Genomic DNA, 21,072 nt, shown 5'->3' with positions numbered 1-21,072 from the left:
AAATCAATCTATCAATTTTTCTTTTACTTTTTACTATGAAAAGGCTGTGCTAAAGAAACTAGACAGTGTTATATTAGCCACTCGTAAAGCTCATTCAGGCGAGCGTATTCAGAGAATTTGTCAGATGGAACGCAACCTAAGCAATCTGCTCTGAAAATCGCATAGGACTCTTGATAATTGATCCGGATGCGTGCACGGCCTTGCTGTTCAGACAAGCCTCAATTCAAACCAGCAGGTCATAGGAAAACCATTGCAGATTCTGCTCACACAAAGATCCTGCAATAGCGGCCAGAGCTAGATCACCCATTAGGCAATCTAGGCTCCTGTCTAGGGCACTGAGGGGGAATCAGTATGTAATGGCGGCAGTCGGAATGCCTCCTGTCAAAATACCAACAGCTGCATCCCGATTATTGGTATCCCAACAGGAGTCGGGTAAGTATACTTACCCTCCCCCCTTCTCACCCTAAACCTAACCCTCCCTTCCTGTAGCCTAACCCTAACCTACCCCGCACCCTAACCCTCCCCCTTAGTGCCTAACCTTAACCCCCCCAGTGGTGCCTATCCCTAACCCCCTCCCAGGGGTGCCTAACCCTAACCTCCCCCCCTCAAAACCTGGTGCTAACCCCGCTATGCTACCTAAACCTAACCCCACAACCCGCGGCTAACAACTAAGACGCCCCGGATTTATCTGGTTCGGGCTGGCATCTGCCTGTGTTCTGGCGTTGGTATTAAAATAGGCATCTGTTTTTCGACGCCTATCTTAAGTCCCGTGTCAGACTTTCAACGTTGGGATTCAGACCGGCAGTATGCCGTCTGCCGATCTGATAACTACATCCCCACTGAGGGGCCAGGATTATCCTAATCTGTTCTTTTTTTAATGTGGGGTTTTCACCAAAAGGGGGAGGGAATCCAAACCAGTATCTTGACCAGGGCCCTATGCGGTCTTAATCAGGTTCTGTTTGGGGATTGCCAACAGATTAATTTGGTCATGAACATCATTTTAAACATTATCCAGCACAATTTTATTTTTTATTTTTTTTATACACAGTATACCATGAAAATAGCAATTTTTATGTTATACTCTTCATGAACTTGAACTTTAAATACTTTATGCAGTTTAACTATTCCAGATCAGCTGTTCCGTATCGATATTCTTGATCGATACAGGATCGCGATAATAAGGACACATGAAGCTGTTATATTGTATTATAATCGATACTTATTCATATCTATTTTCCGAAATATGCCGAAAATTTATATTTATCAGAGGGTATACACTGAGGGCTGCTTGATTTACATTTCCCTGGCGGATGTTCCAGCTGCCGGGTATACACTGGAGGGGTGAGGACTGCTTGATTTACATTTCCCCTATGGCTGCTCTTTTCTTCAGCCGCCAGGTGGGAGATGCCTCCGGGCTGCCCGATCACTGATCAGCTACATGGCATGCACTGGGGGGAGGATATAAGGATGCAGAGGGGCCGGGAGGTCCTTCTGAGATTGGCAGCTGTTGAAAGATTATCTTCCGGCAGTCGCCCAGTGGGTGTTTCTGACTGGTCACATCAGATGCGACCATGTAATTGAAAGCCCAGCCTGGTGTGGCCACATCTGATGTAACCATGGCAGGCAAGTGGTTAACAATTAACATTAATCCAAATCAGGGGTAGTTTAACAAAGGAAGGGGCCCATGTGCAGCCTGCATGCGTCCTTGCCGGAGCGATTGCAGATTAGACTCTGATACTTTGCCAGAGTCTACAACGTATGTGCAGGTCTCTGGTGATTTCCCTACTGCACATACGCATCTCTTTGAGACAATAATGGCTGCGCCATTTCCCTGTTGATGTCTGCAGCGATGGTGCCAGTCACCAGAGAGGTAAATATAATGTATGGGTGCAGCCTGTAACCCAGTTGCCCGTGTGCACCACACACCCTGCAGCCATTTTAGATACATCCATGATCCAAATCCTAATCAGAGCCCAATTTGCAGGCCGAAACCACTGGCCGTAACATTACTTATTACATACTTAATACGTCTGAAAAAGTGTACAGTACAGTGTTGTGTATACTTACCAGTCCTGCTGTTGTCTGCAATCCTCCAAAGAAATGCTGTGCATGCACGGTTTTCCATCTTGTCCATGTGCAATACCAGATCAGGTAAAATAATGAATGTGTATGTGCAGGCTTATCGGGGTCCCAGTAGGGCTGATGGCTCATCATGACCACACAACCAAGCAATAAATTAAATCACTGAGTGGTGCCTCATGCCTGCTAAACAGCTAGTCAGGTCTAAAGTGATACATTGGCTAGCATAGTCCTAAGTTCTGTGTGCCAGCTAGTTGTCTTTTTAAGAAAGTTAACAAACAAAATCTACTAAGCCTTTATTTATAAGCCCCTGAAATTCCTGTGTTTGTAAGGTGGCCCATCCCATATGTCTTTCTTGTAAACAGATGCCCCAAAAAAGTGATCTGGCATTGACTTAGACAATGAGAAATCTATGTTGGATTCATCTTTTAAATTCTATTATCTCAGGAGGATACCCTTAGTGTTTCTACTAGCAGATATACAGGAGTAAGAAATCAGTATAATGTTTTGTATTGTATGCTTATTAGTGGAAAAACCTAGGCCTTCATTCAGAGCCGTACGCTCTGAGCAGAGCGCACGCTCTGAATGAGGGCCGCCCTCCATAATTATGGAGCGTCCTCCTGGACGCTCGTATAGCTGTGGGTCACCACCCACAGCCTATACGAGCGTGCAGTTTGATGGCCGCGATGGTCTTGACCATCGCGACCATCGCCACTGCGAGCCGGAGCCTGCGGTTGAGGTTTTCAACCGCAAGGCCCGGAGTGATTTTGGCTCTATCAGAGCCAAAATCACTCCCACTGACATCACTAGTGATGTCAGTGGGCCGGCTTCTGACGGTAGGCGTTCCCGTCAGGGAGGCACGCCCCCGGCACGCCCACCAAAGGGGGCGTGCTGTCAATCAACATCGACAGCACGCCCCCTTTGATCAGACACAACGAGCGAAGGAAAGTCCTTCGCTCGTCACGTCTGGCGCATGCGCACGACGGAGCTCCCGCCGTCGTGCGCATTCGCAGTGCACAACATCGACCCACTTGCGAGCGGACAGCCGCTCGCGAGTGGGTTTGAATCAGGCCCCTAGTGCCTTCTAGTTTGGGATAAAATTGTAAATGCGTGCCAATGTGGGGGCACAATAATGTTAAGCATTACTCTGTAACCAAAGACTCATTTTGACCAGGTTCCATTATGGAATACATAACAGTTGTCGAAAACTCCTCAGAATCACTACATGCAGTCAACATGTTGTTTTTGAGTAAATTCCAAATGAAGCTATGCCATCCACTTCTCGCCTAGCACTCATACCCACTGTGGTTTACTTGGGGATCAAAAAATCTCCATGAATTGCCTCTAAGAATCTTAAATATAACCAAATATTGAACAGCGCCTGGATACAGTCAGCATTACTCAGTTTTGGCCCTTTACCAATTTTTATAGTGCTTTAAAACACATTATGAGTGTTACAGCAACTCCTGCAGTGTGAACAAATGTATACATTAGCCCTGTGTAAATATTCATGGCGCAGTTCTCACATTTCATTTTTTTAAGCAGTGTGTCAATGCTTGGTTCAGTGTATTTATCACATTTCTATTTCCCTGTAAACCCCAAATACAATTAAATATATTCAGAGTTTTGCTTCCTACAAAACAAAATGACATTTGCATGGTGCTAGGTTATATAAAGTAATAGAAATAAGCACATTCCTGGGAATTCCGTTAGATTGTAAACATGCAAACAGGACCCTCTTACCGTTGTCTTTTTATTAACAGCCAATGTTATTTTCTTTGTTTGTTCCCAATTGTACAGCGCTGCAGAGTATGTTGGTGGTATATAAATGATAATAATAATAATAATAATAATAATAATAACAATAAATGTAACAAATAATTAATATACAGCTGAACTATTATCATGTGTAAAGGAGTTAATGTGTCTACAACCACCCTGACCACTAGGTGGCATGAAAGGGCTATTCAGTAGCACTCAAGCTGCTTCTATGCCACCAGGATTCTACATTTAGGTTTCACTGAACTCTGAGATAATGAAAAATCTTGAGGCCTAACTAACATTTCTGTTCTTTGATACTTATGAGAGTGTTTGCTTTTCTTGACAAGAAAATTTCCCCAAGCCTGAATTAATAGTCGTCAAAATGTTGCCTTTACATTTTGAAAAGCAGAATCCAGTGGGGGGTAGATCTGAAGTAGAGAGCTGTTTTAAAGACACAGAAACAATGCTGCGGGTAATCGCTGACTTCAGTGGAAGTACTGGAAAAGTACATTTCAGACACTTATAATTCCCATTTTTAAACTGTTTGAAAAATAGTTATGCTGCCCTTTGGGGAATGAATGAGAGAATCAATATCAGTGGTTGTAATGCCTTGGGCTTTTGGAAATAAAATAGGCAAGTGAGTACAAGTGTTATTTTGTATGGTTACAACCCCTGTTCTTCATTTATTTTGTTGTTGTTTTTTACATTCTGCATTTTTGTGGGTTCAGTGAGGTTATCTTTGTTTACAGATGTAGTTCAGATTGTGATGCCTGTTATTGTTCCATTGCAATGTGACATAGTATAGCAGGCTAGGAGCTGTACCTGGCTCGGATACCAGAATTAGTTAAAACAGTGTTTTCTACAGTGACCTCAATGTGTACATTAGTACTTAGCCCCATTGTATGGTGAGGTATGATCATGTTCAAGGGTCTACAGATCATCTACCTCCAGAAACAAATGTCTCTCATTAACTCCTGCTCAACTCACACAGGAGTTAAATGAAGTGATTAATGAGTTTGGACACATACTGTTGTCCCTGGCATGCACAGTGGTGTGAAATGACACAACCATCTCTTTCACAGTGAAGATTCTGACAGAGTGTTGACAGTGACATCTTCACTGAGTCCTTTACAATATGCAGCCAGGCAGCACCTCTGTGAGGCATTCACACCGTGCGCCTCTACCAGTGCAGCGAAGGAAACGTGTGTGATTGTATCTATGTGCATGTGGCTTCTAATTCTGAGGAAATTGCTGAGGCTGTACATGGGAGCTCTCTCTACCAAGCTGTGTTTGTGCTATGGGTTACAGCGTATGTGTAATTTCTAATTGTGTGCCACTGTCTGTGACTGCCAGTGACCCAAAGGGTATTTCTGCAGCAGTTTACCTAATTAGTCAGTAAAATAAAGATGTATATTATTAATACATGTTCGTGTTTGTTTGCATATGTATCAGATGTTAATGGTTTCAGAGCAGTGTATGAATGCTGGGAAAGCAAGGGCCCTATTAAACAACCAGGTTTCAGACTTGAGTGATGCCTTGTAAATTGGCTCTATAGTACACCCAATAGAAATATATTTGTGGGCCTCGAGCATCATAGTATAAAGTTGCTTGTAAATGATACATGTCTGTTATTGCCCTAATTACTGAGAAATTCTGAAATTCTGGAAACAGTTTGAATGCATATGCTATTACACTACACCAGAGGTTCCCAAACTCTATCCTCAGGACCCCACACAGGTCAAATTTTCCAGGTCACCCAGCAGGTGCGCAGGTGTGTTCATTACTCACTGACACATTTTAAAAGGTCCACAGGGGGAGCTAATTATTTCACTTGTGATTCTGTGAGGAGACCTGGAAAACATGCACTGTTTGGGGTCCTGAGGACCGAGTTTGAGAACCTGTGCACTACACTATACACTATTACACTACGCTATACACTATTTGAGTTTATTTGGTGCAAGAAACAGCAACGTTTCGAGTCTGCTCAGTATAGCTTGATAAAAAGTAGGGATGTGCAGGCTCGGATAGGTTCGAGTTTGCACGTGGAGTTCGGATTTTTCCCTCCAAAAAAACGGAACTCAGAACGAGGCAAAACGTCATCTTACATGGACGAACATCATCATTCCTGGACAAAAGACCAGGAATGATGATGTTCGTCCATGTAAGATGACGTTTTGCCTCGTTCTGAGTTCCGTTTTTTTGGAGGGAAAAATCCGAACTCCACGTGCAAACTCGAACCTATCCGAGCCTGCACATCCCTAATAAAAAGCAGACCTGAAATGTTGCTGTTTCTTACACCAAGTAAACTCAAGTAGTTTATGCATTCAAACTGTTTCCAGAGTGCTGATTGTTTCTGCACACACACACACAACAGAATATATCCTTATATAAACATTAAAGTCATAGTCAGCGCTTTTAAAAAAAGGTGCTGGTACTCACCGAATTATAAGTTGTTACAAAATCATTTGATGCTTCCAAACTCTGAATAAGTTTGTAGATACTTATTTATATATATATATATATATATATATATATATATATATATATATATATATATATATATATATTAAACAATGTGGTCACATACCATGTTGCACCCGAAATCTAGGAATGGTGAGTGCCGTGGATTAGTGCTTTTTGTTTATTTTGATTCATTTTTGTAATGAATCATTTTTGTGATCACATTTTCTCATGCACCCCTTTTAACTACTTATCTAACTTGTGTCAGCTGTTTTCCTAGGTGCTTTGCAACAGGTGTGCTTAGTAACTGTCTCACGTTTAAAACCAAAGTTGCTGTGAGCTTTAAACCTTGATAGCATACCCTGAGTTGAACACTAATGTGATGGCTATGTCCATGTTATAATTCTGAGCAATAGAGTAGGGACTTGGAGTAAAATGGGGTCCCGTGACGGGGGCTGCAAGCTTAAATGCATTGATCAATTCATGAACCAAAACACCACTGTTTATTATGTTGATTATTATTATTGTTAGTTATTATGGTGAGTGCAGAGCCCCTGTGATTTCTATTTAAACAATCCGGTCACATACCATGTTGCACCCCAAATCTAGGAATGGTGAGTGCCGTGGATTAGTGCTTTATTTATTTATATATATATATATATATATATATATATATAATTAATTTACAGATTTCTTCCTGTTTTTGGAACTTTTTATATTCTATGAATTAAAAATTAGGCCAAAAAAAAAGAAAAAGGTCCTTGTACTGCGTACCCCTGAGAACTCCACAGAAAAATCACTGGTCACAGTGAAAGTGTCAAAATGACATGATCTTTTAAGAACTGTAATTATGGTTAAGAAGAATGCCATTGGTGCAAAGCACAGCAAACTCGGCTGAGTATGTTTCTCAGTCACCTATGTGAGCAAAACCTTAGCCCTGATGCAGGCTCCAGCAAGCTTTATCCACAACATCTGTCCATTATGTGGCGTGTAGAGACATCCTTGCTACCTGTAACAGCTGAGTGACATCTCATACATCTCTGTACATGCATCTCTAGCCATTAATGCTGTACAATCAGCTAATCTAACACCATTCTCCCCCTGTCGGCTGGCACCAAGCTCTATTTGGTGTGTCAAATGTTATAGTTGTCTGCTTGATGCTGATGTATGATAATTTATTTAAGCTTCACATACTAATTAGTTGAAGGCTCAAATGTGGCTGAAATTCCAACGTCAGGTTGTGTCTGAGTGTTTCTTTTCAGGTGTGGTCAGACAATGCCATCAAATTTAATGTATTTTATTTTGCTTATTTTTCATCTTAAATGTCTTATGGGGTGTTTTCTACATTTTTTATTCATTGTTTTTTAAATATTATTTCCTTGCTTTGTGATTTGCTTCTGCATCAGACGTCTTCTGCTCCAGAGAGAGGCCCCAATGATTAACAAATGCACTTGTCAGAAGTCCAGGCTATATGTAAGTTTCAGACCGCTGATGATAGGAGAAACAGATGCAAGCGACACCCATCAAGTTATAGAATGGGAATGGGATGGGATTTTAACAATGAATAAAAAAAACAAGTGTAAAGTCCTTGAATAACCAACATAAGATCCAGAGTGCTGGATTCATAATTTAAAATAATCATGCTTCAGTACCCTGCCCTGTTTATAACTAGACTGTGTTTGAATCACAGAAGCCTTTGGTCCCAAATGCTTATTTGTAAAATGCAAACAGAAAAATAAAAAGCAGTTTGAATCTCTAAATTCATGTACAATAACATGCTTACCCACTGCTGATTGTCTGCCTTGAAGTGTAATTTCATAAGTGTTGCTTTGTGTGCATGGATTATCACAACATCATGTTACACATATACTTGTGCATTGTTTTAAGATCACTTGCTGGGGACATGCATAATAAAACTTTAACTCGGTTTAGCTGCCTCCCTTACCGCTATTTAAATCCAGATCCCTTCACTACACAATTACGTATAGCACTGCTGATTATATGGTTACTTATTTGATTTAGAATGTTCAGTGCCCTACCTGACCTTTTACCTGTATGTGACTATGGGGCAGATGTACTAAGCTCTGGAAAGTGATAACTTGGAGAGTGATAAACTACCAACCAATCAGCTCCTGTCTTTTTTCAAACACAGCCTATAAATGATAATTAGGAGCTGAGTGGCTGGTAGTTTATCACTTTCTAAGTTATCACTTTCCAGAGATTAGTACATCTCCTCCTATGTAATTGTCTCACAATGTGGCTATATGTATTCCTATGCTAGACCTGATCCATTTGATTATATGCCACCTACCTTACTTGCTATTCCTGATGAGTATCCCTGATCCTGGGGAGTATACCATCCCTTCCACATTATAAGGAGCAACTGTCCTTGTAGCCAAATAATAAGGATTATACTACAGTGAGAAACGCCCACTATAGGCAGACAGCCACCAGTGTATCCCAGTGGAGTGCAATGTCCTTTGACTGTCAGTACATGTGCAGTACTAAGTTGCTGCAGCACATTGCCAGGTTATTATATGTTGTCTGAAATCAAGGCACTTTGAACTAAATAACAAAATGAAAACGAAAAAAGTCTCAGAGGCCCTTAAAACTTACTGCTGTGCTGTATCTTGTTTTTAGCTCATTTCAATAGCATTGCGTTTAGATGAAAACATAAATGTGCACCTTCCTTCCTTACAATACAAGTGCACCAGAATTAATGAATACTAAAGTGATAATGTCACATCATTGGCTTAGAAAATTATTACATAACCCTCCAAATATATAAATATATGGCTCAATTTATGACCAACTTTACTGACATATCATAATTCTAATGAATTTGCAACAAAATGCAAGGCCTTATTCCTAGGAAGACCATCTTCTCCCAATAGCATCACCACTCCTCGCAGAGATCGCATGTTCCCCTCATTTTTCATTTGTCTTGTGTATCCCAACTCCCGATGATAGGACAAATTATTATAGTTCACTTCTACGCTGTCACAAAGGGAAGAATTATAAAATTGCATGAGATATAATATTTCAGCTTTGTGTTTAGTATGTCTTCTGATGTGAAGAATGATTCTTGTAAAACAAAAGATTTAACTGTAGATAAAGTAACAATTTCAGGAGCCTGAATTTGTCTCCCAGAAATCCTGATAAGATCATCCATACAAAGACACATTCAAGACAATTGTTTTCTTTGCTGGCAATTTATATGGGTGTTCATGGAGTTTGGAATTACATGCCAGATAAGACTGTCTTTTCTGGAAACACACACATCACCTCCTTTTATCTGTCTAAGTATATTTATCTGAAGACACTTTCCTTGTTATAGATCAGAGATTGTTTCCAACTCTAGAAAAATGAATCGTAGTGGAATTACAACCAAGCTCACTAGAAAAAAAATGTGACCTATCAATATCAGTACAAAAATACATTTTCTTTTACCTTTGAAAGGTTATTAAACTTGTATTATTGTGCAAGTTCTCAAAATAGAATCTGTTTTTGCAACACTGTGTGCTTCTGGGGTGGATGGGGAGTTGTGTGGGGGTTTTTACATTTTATTTACTGTTTGAGTTCTTAGTGACTGAAGAACAACATCATTGTTATGTCAGGGAGGCACAAATTTCCACCTTACATGTATGGGCTCCTTTGCTAACTTTGCCAAAACTGCAGTGAATGTAAGCAGCCAATCAGTCATTAGCTTTTGTCACTGTAGTATAAGTTAGTCAATATTTTATGATTGGTTCCTGTCATTCAGTGCAAATTTTGCACCTAAATGCAAAGTTAGTACATGTGCTGGTGTCTGAGATTAGTGGTGACCTCTAGTGGTCAAAATAGGGAACGTCTGAAAGACCAAATTAACCTAACGCAACTCCCCGGTAAAAAATATATATATATATATATATATATATATATATATATATATATATATATATATATATATATATATATATATATATAACAAAGAATAAAAAGTGATACCTGATCATATTACTCTTTACATTTTTGAATTCACAATATGAGGTCTTGGGTTATCCTGCTTCGTGATTCATTACAAATAGCTTTGTTTTCCCTCTCACTGAAATGAGATGCAGTTTGGAACATGACAGCATTGCTATTGTAAGATTTTTCTTTAATATATATTATTGTTATTCAAGACAATCCTATAGATCTTTGAAAAACACAATTGCTGAAATGAAAATTAAATCAAATCACTTGATGAGAAGGAAAATGGGACGTGTATATAATTGCATTCCATTTAAAACTCTCTCAAGTGTTTCCACTTGCAGGTTCCTGTAGGCGTCCATTCACATTGCTTTGTTATTATTAATACACGGTTTTGACACTGAAGGTTTGTGACAGAATTGTCAGCTATGTCATCTCTTGATGAAAAAAAAGACGTTTTAAAAAATTCAAACAGGATTCGATTTATATCTGACAATGTAAAAAAAAAGATAGAAAATATTTGCTGTACTTTAAAATACCTCTCGTAAATCTAGTGCAAGGGCTGTTTTCAGATAATGTATCAAATCTTGGCATAGCAGATTAATTCATTTACGGCATTTAGATTTGAATATTATCTTTATTTTATTATTATCATAACCATCGTTAGCATTATTTTTGTCATTTTTTTTTGCCCAACGCAGTGCGCTCGTTGTTACTTTTAGTGCCTTTAAATAAATACTTTTATTTATATAAGAATTGTGCATTATTATTTTCTTCTTCAAATAGAATTATATATTACCGTACAAATAATATATCGTTTAACACAACCCGCCTACATACTGACAAATTGGATTAAATATTATTGCATTTATTTTGCAACATAATATAAAGTTAAATGCTTTTTTGTAGCTAGTTCTTAATACACTCTGGTAGGCTAAAGTGTGCTGTTCTAATGAAACATGGAATAGCTCCACAGATTACCTGGTAATGACACTAGTGTAGTGTGACCACTTTATGCGTGGACAAATAGTAGTGGGGCCGTACTGTGGAGTTGTCACGTTTAGATTGTTCTTTTACCCAGTAAAGGATGCTTCATAGTTTTATATTCCGGCTCACAAGGAAGGTCCTATGTATAAGTGTTTGCCCAAGAAGAAAGCGTATCTAAGTCCATATTCAACCCGAAACAGATCTAGCAATAATTAAATTAAAGTGGTGTGCATTTGTTAATTTATTTACTTAATTTAATATATTGTCTTCTTGGAAGGATGTGAGCATTTTCTTACATAATTACATCTATCTCTTGTACATATTGCGAATGTGGAAATGTGTATAATGTTCTAAATCTAAACATTTAGGAAAACAGTTTCATGCACTTAAATTAGTCTCTTTCCATTTGATTTATCCTATAAGAGACTCAACATTCACTGTCTGAACTTCACCGCAATATGGGTTATACTGTATAGCACACAAGTTCCTCTTCTTTATTGCCGACATCGAGCTGTACGTCTCTCTCTATATATAACTTTAATAGAACGATTCTGGGTATGTGTCTGACCATCGTACAGAGGATTCTCACAGATGAAGATTCGATTCATTCAGAGGCGTCAAATCGTGCCCCGAGATAGGTTGTTTAGGACTGAGAGGCCCCCGGCCCTCCTACACACTTAGAACAATATTAGGAGAAAATAGTCATCCCTTCAACACTTTTCTTACACCCGGACAACAAAGAGGTGCTGATGACAATGATAGCTCTTATACTTTTTGGTTGTGTTAGATCTGTTTGGGTGCCTTGTAAATAGTCAGGCATTTGTTAAAGATAATTAAAGGTTGAGGTTTAATAAGATTACTAGCAATAGCCAAAGGATACAACCTGCGGTTTTATAACTGCGCTCCACTGCCAGGATGAACAGATAATTAGCGTCAGCAAAACCACTAGCCACAGTAAATGTGATTGCAATATGTCACCCGACGCAGTTGTGCATGTACCCAACCAAACTTCTAATAATAATCATACACACAATATATATATATATATATATTCTACTACTGTGGATTCTAGAATTTGCATTCAATTTGCTTCGTATTCTAGAATTCTTCCAGTACTGAATTCCCTCCTAGGACAAATTGATCGGTCAGTATAGTTTTCCATTTAGGTAATTATCATAAATGTAGTGTTGATACATACTGTACTGTTATACTTTTTGATCTAGCAAATCTATGTTTTACCGATCTTCCTTCAGCACTCAACCGTATTGTGTTGTCTAGTTTGTTTTCGCGTGTGTAAGATATGGAGATAGAGAAAGAGAGAACACAAGAAAATATAACTTATTTTACCCTCATATTACCTATTGACAGTGACCAGGAAATCACAATCACACTTCATTTTAAATCACTTTAAATATTCTTCAAATTATATATAACTATTTATTTTGTTTGCATTTTTGTCTCCAGAACTGCAAAAGCAAGCAGTTTACCATTTTCCACATAATTGTAAGTAATTTAATAGTGGAAATTGACATATATAAATTTATGGGGGGTTTTATTTTAAAAGTATTAAAATGATTTGCAGTCAGGTAGGTAAAATAAATCCCATATATAACAAAAAAGTAAACCATATATATAAAAGCAAATATAATGTTTCTTTTTTAATATTTTAAAAGCAATACACTGTGAGTTTGGTACAAGATGCAAATTTACTGATCAAGCTTGTACAGGCTTGAATTCGATGAGTGAATATGAAAAAAATGTGTTCAGACCAGAACAAAATAAGGCAAATTAGGGTTTGTTTTTTCAATAAAATCATTTTTTTCTTCCAGAATACATACAAAAAATACCAATTTCTCTTTTTTTTTTTTTTTTTACTGTTTACACCTTAAAAATAACTGCAATTTGAAGTTATGACAAACCGCTGGTTGTTTTAGTAACAAACATGCATTGTATGTAAGATTTTGGAGGGGCTTGTACCCAATGAGACGTTAAATAAGATACAATACGATAAAAGCAGTCATTATTATTATTTTTTTTAAGTAACATTACGAGAAAATGCGTTATTTTGTCCCTGGTATTTAAAACACTACATTGGGAATTTTCACTTTACCTATCCAGAAATGCACTTTATGGGCCGTCCTGCTTTGAGCTAACATAAATAAATAAAAGTGTCCATGGACCCAGTCCTCAGATGGACACCAAAATCTATTTTATTTTTTTTCATTAGAAAATAAAAAAAAAATTACATAATTATGTCTTGTTATCTCCAAGTGCTGGAGACCCCTAGCGGAAGTCACTGGTATCCTAGAGCAGACGCTGTGGTAAGTCTTTGCCCATAGAGCGCATATGGCGAGTAGTAGTGTCCTGTGGCAGCAGGTACTGGCACTGGGGCACCACCTGTGGGGAGGGGACTCTTGGAGTATGGATGGTACCGACTGCTACTGAGTCCCAATGGATGGTGGTGAGGGCTGCGCAGAGTGAGGGGACTGTGTGAGGCCCCCGTGGGTGGCATGTGCATGTGGCAAGCCATAGCAGCGGCAGCCAGGGATGAGGAGCTTGGGTATCCGGGCAACAATTTGTCCGCTGCCCCTGGAAAAGCAGTATGTGTCCGCAGGTGGCCCAACAGTTCCTCGGAGGAGGAAAAGCGCTTATCACAGGGACCTGTGGCTGAGACCCAGTTACAAACATGGGGTAAAGGGTCGTTGGGGAGCATGAAGCCATAGGGATAGAGAGGGTGCCCGGGGAGAGAAGGTGGTGAGACTCCGTGCAGCGTGTGGCTGGGGTACACCAGTGGGTATCCTGATTTGAGGTCATGCGCGCAAGTTGCGCTGGCGCCCAGCTGGGAGGCGCAGTGGTAGCTGAGGCAGTAAGGGTCCCGGCACAAGCTTGCAGTCATGACAGACGGAGGAGAGGCCCCGGTCAGGGGGCTGGAGGCAGATTTGCTGGAGCAGCCTAAGGAGCCCAGCTGGGCGCCCATCAAAGAGTTACCCTTAGTGTGGTCCAGAGAGACTCCGTGAGCCAGGAACTGCGGATGGTACCCGGCATAGGCTCCAGCCAGAGTGCCCGGATAGGACATGCCAGCCGGGGGGAGAGGAAAGACAGTGTGGCCGGGCTTATATGGTGACACTGGGGCCACTAGCCCGGAGCCCAGCACGGAGCCGGAGGAGCTAGAGGTGGAGGAGGCCGAGGTGGGGGAAGGGGCCGCAGAGAGGCTCTTGCACCCGGTACCACCCTCTGGGTGAGCCTGGGAAAGGTCCACGCTCAGCCTCCCGTGCGATCCGCCCTCGGACTGCGAGCTCTTGGTGCACTGCTCCGCTTCCTTCTTGTCTGCGCTCTCCCCGGAGGATTTGGAGTCTGAGGAGGGCGGAGGGGTGCGGGGGGAGCCGGGGCTGCCGGTCCGTGGAGTGAAAGGGGGGCAGGCGGCACTGGGCACCCGAAATCCGGACTTATCCCCAGAGGACGACTCCTTCTTGTCCGGCAGCTTGGAGTACGGCTTGAAGCTGGACTTGTCCTCAGCCCCGATGTCGCTGAGCTTGAGAGGGCCAGACTTGGAGTCCTTGTCCGCCCCGCTGGATGAGCCGGTCACTGAGGATAGCTTGGAGGGTGTGGGATCCGGCTTCCCGATCTGAGAGCAGGTCTGGGCCAGGAGGGCTAGGGGGCTCTTCTTAGCGTCCAGCTGGGGGCAGGAGGGGGGACACAGAGATATTACTTATTTATCATCGGATCATTCTCTCCCCCCAAATAATGTACAATGCCCTCATCATCAGAGGGAGTTAAACATGCGGGACAAACAAATAGATATATACAACCTGTAGTTTAGTAATGCAAATAATATAAATGCTGCCATAGGAAATATCACTAGACATACTGTATGGTACAATGGTTGGACACGGCAAAGTATTGGCGGCATTGTAGTGAATGGGTGTGTGTGGTTATACTATGTACAGATCATTTACATTAACATCATTAGGGGGGGTTTAAATAAAATGTAGGTACTCATGTCAAAGTTTGGGGACACTTGTTTAAGAAGTGCCCCCTTTACCTATCTCAAAATAACTATTACTAATTCCAATGTTTTGTGGCATCGGACTCAATCAATTTTATAGTGTACAAATAAAAGACAAAATATAATAATAAATAATAATAAAACTATAATTATAACATTTATACAATGTATTTCACATGTATGTTACAAGAGTAAACCTGAGGTCCAAATGAAGAAATTATTGCAGTCACCTACTCTGGCTTTGTAGATATTTCAGCAAATAAGTAACCCCTATACCCCTATATAATCTTAATTCATTCATGACTGTATATGAATGAAGAGAGCAGAGGGGTCACTAGAGGGTGATGTTGGTCCTTCCCATGTCCAAGTAGGAGAAAAGAATGACTGTAATTCAACATGGACTTATTGCCGCGGCCTTTCCACGATTTCCTTTACAGGTGCGGTATCATATAATGCATCATATAATGCATCATACATGTCATCTATCTATGTAGTAACGGGAGACAAGAGTTTCACTTTCTTTCTACAATTACAATGAAATCGGTGTTCTCCGCACACATTTACATATGGGTAGAATAAATTTTTTATTACATAAAATGATTATCACTACTACTATTATTATTATTTCCAGCCAGACAAGTGTGAGGTCCGCTACGCTACCAGACAGGGGATTAATAATGAGCCCTCTGTATTTCTGCAGATTAGATAATAGGGTGACTATAGACACGATGGAGATATCAGTGTGGGTGAGGACAGGAGCGGAGGGCAGTACCAGCAGGAACAGGGACTATCATTTAGAACAGTATAAGGATTAGGGAATTGGATACAGGCACTAGTAACATAGTAGCACTGTGATCCCCGCTTACCTCTATAGGGCTGACCGGGGTGGAGGGCAGGGGCTGCAGGTACTCCGGGTGCAGGATGTGTCCGCTGCGGGCTGTCAGCATCTTCAGCACTTTGATGGGCAGCCGACCGGCCTGGCGTAGGGGGTCGCTGGGTGGCACAGGGTGGACAAAAGCTCTGCTGGCCGGGGCTGCTCCGCTCCTGCTCTCCCAGCTCTCTCTGCTCTCCCGGGATGACGGACTCAGACGACTTACAGCAGCCAGGGGAGAACTGATCATGTCCCCCGGACAGGCATTGGTGAGGGTGGGGTGCAGGGGGGAGGGGGTGGGGGAGTGACCCCGGGTGCCTGAGCCTCGGTAATGTGTCCGGGATAGAAAGAAGGTCTGGATCCAGCAGGCAACTTATTCCGTTCTGATCGCAGGACCTTAGAGAGATCACACAGCGGTCGGCACAACGAGCAGACGTGTGAGTCCCGTATCCAGCAGACGCACTGTGGCCAGAGATGCGCTGTGTGGGAGGATCTGCGTCTGGAAATAATGTAGCGATCCCGCCTTATACGGGGGATATGATGTATCACTGTCCAAGGACACTGCGATGTGCAATCCGCTCCTGGATCCTAGATAGGAGTCCGTACAGCCAGATCCGTCCTGTCTGCCGACGTCCCAGCGCCCACTCCCGCTGCTGCAGAGCACAGTGTGAGCAGCAGCGCATCCAGCCGGGGTTCTGCCAGAGAAACTCACTTCAAAAGCCTGTGACTGGGAGCCGAGATTAAAGCCTTTGCCGCCTTCCAATCAAATGGGACCCCGAGGTGATTGGAGGGTCAAGGGGATGTGACGTCCCCTTTCTCTGCGCTGCTAATGCTCTTCTCTTTCTTCCCTGCTCACCCCTCCTCCCTACACCCTCCTCCGGGTGGTTTCGCCTCTTTGCTCAAAGAACTGGGCTTACTTCACATTTTATGGTTCATGTCCCCAACTGCCTTATTTTCCTGCAATGCATTATTCTCATCCTTCTGTACACTGAAAGAGGAGCCCGTGATGTGGCAGATTACAGTGCAATTGCTTCATTATGGCACCCATTATTATGGCATAACCTACTCACATTGCAGAGTGGAAAAGCAGGGATAACCCCTTGTAAAAATACATAACCCAATTCACTTTGATAATCCTGGAGACCTAAGCTAAATAGCAATACTAATTGTTGCAATGGTATTCATATACCCCACCTTTAAGAGCAGATAAGTAGAGTAGAGTCTGCCTCTGTTTATGTTATAATTTACGTTTATGTTATAATTTACTATTCTACTTTTAAAACCAGATACTTGGGACATTGGCTAAAATACTTGCTTGACTTTGCAGTAATAGCTGTCCAGGTCTACTGGCTATGTACTGTAACCAGGTTAATGTGGTGACTGATACCAAATGTAGGTAAAGTACATACATATATAAAGATATACATTTTTATGGCTAAATAGAATAGATTTATAAACTGTGGGAAACTCTAGGCCACAAAAGACTGTTTTGCTGATAACTTGATAACTACGCTAAGAATTATATTGTTGGGTAGTTTAGGTGAAATAAGGGCTGCACACAAAAGGATTAGAGGATCAACTCCAATACAGTGTTGAGGCTAAACCTATTTTTTAAATTATAATTATTATTAGCAATGCGTTCATATGCATATGAGAAGGGTTACATTCAACTGAATAAGACGACTTAATGAACATATACTCTCCAAATGATTACACAGATAGACTTCAGTCCTTACCTACTACTAGTGGTGCTAATCACTGCACTGCACTATAAGACATTTCTACTGCTTTTGGTTTACCTGTGTTCCAATTTCTAATGGATAAAAGAATGAAAACCACTTGTAAGTAATGTGCTTGTTGTATAAGGATCATTGATCCCAATGACCAGTTAAGTAATCTACACATGAAAACAGAAGTATATTGAAAAATGCTCCCTGTTCCCTCAGTTTCTATGTGACCTCCATTAATCTGTGGATGGACAGTGCAGACGTTTAGATACCAATTATACCTGTGACAACTTACATTTTCCACACAATCTTCAGCCAATCAGCTGCAATCTGGGTACATACTTTGCAATGTTCGGGCCAACCTGGCAGATATTGTGTCGTTGGCCCGATAACTGTGTAGTGTGTACACTGCACCAGGGCCTGACGGTTAATCCAAAACCTGTAGGATTGGCTACTGATATAGTACAGTAAGTGCTGCACACACTATGTTGTTCACATCGTTTTGGTATCATTCAGAAAAAGCAGTGTGTTATGGTGCGTACACACTGGACTATCGACAACGATAATGATATCGTTGTTCGATTTCCCGGGTGTGCTGGACAATCGATATCGATCATCCAGCATACCATGTACCTACCAACGACTATAATGACCCACAATCAACAGGCGTTGAACGATATCGACCATGCGTGCCCGCGCATCGCAGGTTGTTGGTGGCCAAAAAATGCTCAATATGACTGATAACGATGTCGTTATTGTTCATATCGGCCATTTAAGTCATACCGTGTGTACGCAGCTCAAGGACTTAGGACGATGTTTGCTAATTAATTAGCATTTCCCTATGGAGACAAGATGATTTTGAATCAAAGGGATCATTTAGAACTAAATGATTAGGTTGTGTGCGTACATCAGGATCATTGTGGTTGGTCAAAATCATTCTAGTCGTTTCCATCATTTGGCAAATCTTATAGGGGTGGCCAGACTTTTGGACTCTGTGATCTCCTTATAAAGCTAAAAGCCATTTGTGATCTACCAAGCCCAAAAAAGGGGGTGTGGAATACAAAAAGAGGGCGTGACCTTGCAGCAAAGGGCGTGGGATCTTTCCTGCCAAAATCACACATAGTATCCCCAATTCAAATTATGCCACACAGTAGTACAATCTTATTCAAATTACACTGCACATAGTGCCCCTGATTCACATTACACCACATAGTAGTGTCCCTTATTCACATTATGACACACAGTAGTGCCCCTTATACACAATGCCAACAGTAATGCCCCTTATACACATATTGCCCACAGTAGTAGTTAGCCTTATACAATGTCTACTGTAGCAGTGCCCCTTATGCAATGCCCCCTGCAGTAGTGCCCCTTATGCAATGCCCCTGTCGGGATGTCGGGATGAGCCACAGTGCCGGGATGGAGAGGCGGTGGCTGGGCCCTTGCGGGGGCTGAGAATGCTGCTGCTGGGTCCTCCCGCTTCATGGCTGCAGTCGGTACGGAGCACGCACACACACACTTTTCTCTCGAGGGGGGCTCCTCAAAGACATCATTGTACTGGGCCCCAAGACTTCAGTTGCCTGCCCTGAGTAGTAGTGCCACTTATGCAATGCCCCAGTAGTAGTGTCCCTTATTTAGTGCCCCCTGTAGTAGTGCCCTTTATGCAGTGCCCCCAGTAGTGCCCCTTTTGCAGTGCCCCCAGTAGTTCCCCTTATGTAGTGCCCCCAGTAGCAGTGCCCCATATACAGTGCCCTCAGTAGTAGTCCCCCTTACACATAAAGACACACATACACACACAACAAACACTATACTTTTCTGAAGCCCCGCTCCTGCTCCCGCTGCCATCCTTCCTGCTCCTCCCGCTCAGCACTATGGGAGAGACATCATGACGTCTCTCCCTTCACCCACTGTGGGAGCCGGACACCGGAGCTCAGGAGTGAGCTCCAGCCTCTGGCTGCCGCTGCAGGGAAGCAAGGAGTTGGTGGGCACCCACTGGTAACAAAATCTCAACGGGTTCCCGGCAAATGGAGTAGGCAGTGTTTGACGTCCCCTGCGATCGACCAGTCGCGTGTCTGCGGCCGATCGGTAGAACACGATCAATGTTTTCGCCACCCTGGTGTATACCTAGCTTTAGTCTTTATATTGTATCAGAAGTTAGAATGAGGCAACTGGAGTGGTATATGAGAGTAGGTCATTGTAGTTAGATGACCACTAACAACAGGTGTAGCTAATAATCTATGGTATTGGCAAATCCTGCATAGATGACCTTAGTTATGCTGGGCATACACTATACAATTATCTGGCCAATCCATCCATATCAGCGGAACGGCCAGTTAATTGCAGAGTGTGAGCGGGTGACCAATCTAAAAATATTGATCAATCGGTATGTCGGATCGTCCAGTATGCCTGCACGATCCGATTTTTTTCAAAGTGCAAGTCAGTCACATCGGGCAGTGTATTCCCAGCCGCGGCCAACCAATAGACATTTCCCCAAATTCAATTATATCTGTTAAGATGAGATTTTAACATCAGTAAATGTAATGCACACTGTGCTGGCTATTTTCAGCATGTGTGCTGCCGTAACCTACGCTACTCAATTAGAAACTATTTATTGCAGCACCCTTACACTTATTCTACAGTGTGCAACCTGGGGAGAAGAGCATGAAATAGTGGGGAAAGCACCTTGAACCCACAAAAGTGGCAAATAACATTGGATAACAGTATAGAAGGCTATTAGTGGTCATAAGCAATTGAGGTTCTTAAAAAGTGTCAAATAGCAATTTTTTTATATTTTTTATTAACAGTGGAAAAATTATACAAACCAAGAGTTTTGCCCCAAATTAAAGCCTCGACAATAGTTGTGGGTAAAGAAAAATAGTTTTATTTTTTATGTTTAAGCATATTTAAAAACATTAGCAAACAACACTTATAATGGGATCTAGTTATTAACCCGACAGTCGGGATGCCAGTGCTTAGAATACCGGTGACCGCATCCCGCCAGTAAGTAACATGGTTAGGGGGAGGGCTAGGGTTAGACACTAGGGAGAGGGTTAAGGTTAGACACTAAGGGGGGATGGTTAGGGTACGGTACTAGGGGGAAAGTTAGGTTTTAGGCACTAAGGGGGGAGGGTTAGGCAGTGGGGAGGGAGGGTTAGGGAGAGGGGTAGGGTTAACTAGGATATCTGTCACCCGGTGCAAGGCAGCAATTTTACGCTCCCCAGTGTGCGTCT

At 41.9% G+C, this 21,072-nt stretch overlaps 1 protein-coding gene across 1 annotated transcript; it reads right to left on the bottom strand.

Annotated features, from left to right (window-relative positions):
- Positions 1–10,505: 10,505 nt before the first annotated feature.
- ZNF503 (zinc finger protein 503) lies at positions 10,506–16,884 on the bottom strand. Its single transcript, XM_088474953.1, has 2 exons — positions 16,111–16,884; positions 10,506–14,914 (listed from the first exon to the last, which is right to left on the bottom strand). The coding sequence occupies exons 1-2, from the start codon at positions 16,363–16,365 to the stop codon at positions 13,532–13,534; spliced, it is 1,638 nt and encodes a 545-aa protein (XP_088331079.1). The 5' UTR covers positions 16,366–16,884; the 3' UTR covers positions 10,506–13,531.
- Positions 16,885–21,072: the final 4,188 nt, after the last annotated feature.

The sequence above is a fragment of the Taudactylus pleione genome, unplaced genomic scaffold (assembly GCF_031769625.1).
Source record: "Taudactylus pleione unplaced genomic scaffold, aTauple2 ptg000157l, whole genome shotgun sequence".
Lineage (NCBI taxonomy): Eukaryota > Metazoa > Chordata > Amphibia > Anura > Myobatrachidae > Taudactylus > Taudactylus pleione.
The sequence above is the reverse complement of the archived record's forward strand: the minus strand, read 5'-3'. Positions and strand labels throughout refer to the sequence as shown.

Bases quoted from the DNA above. Each gene is read 5' to 3' on its own strand.
- ZNF503 (XM_088474953.1), bottom strand. From the start codon at position 16,365: ATGATCAGTTCTCCCCTGGCTGCTGTAAGTCGTCTGAGTCCGTCATCC. The intron at 14,915-16,110 runs GTAAGCGGGGAT...TCCTGCCCCCAG, and splicing joins CCCCGGTCAGCCCTATAGAG to CTGGACGCTAAGAAGAGCCC.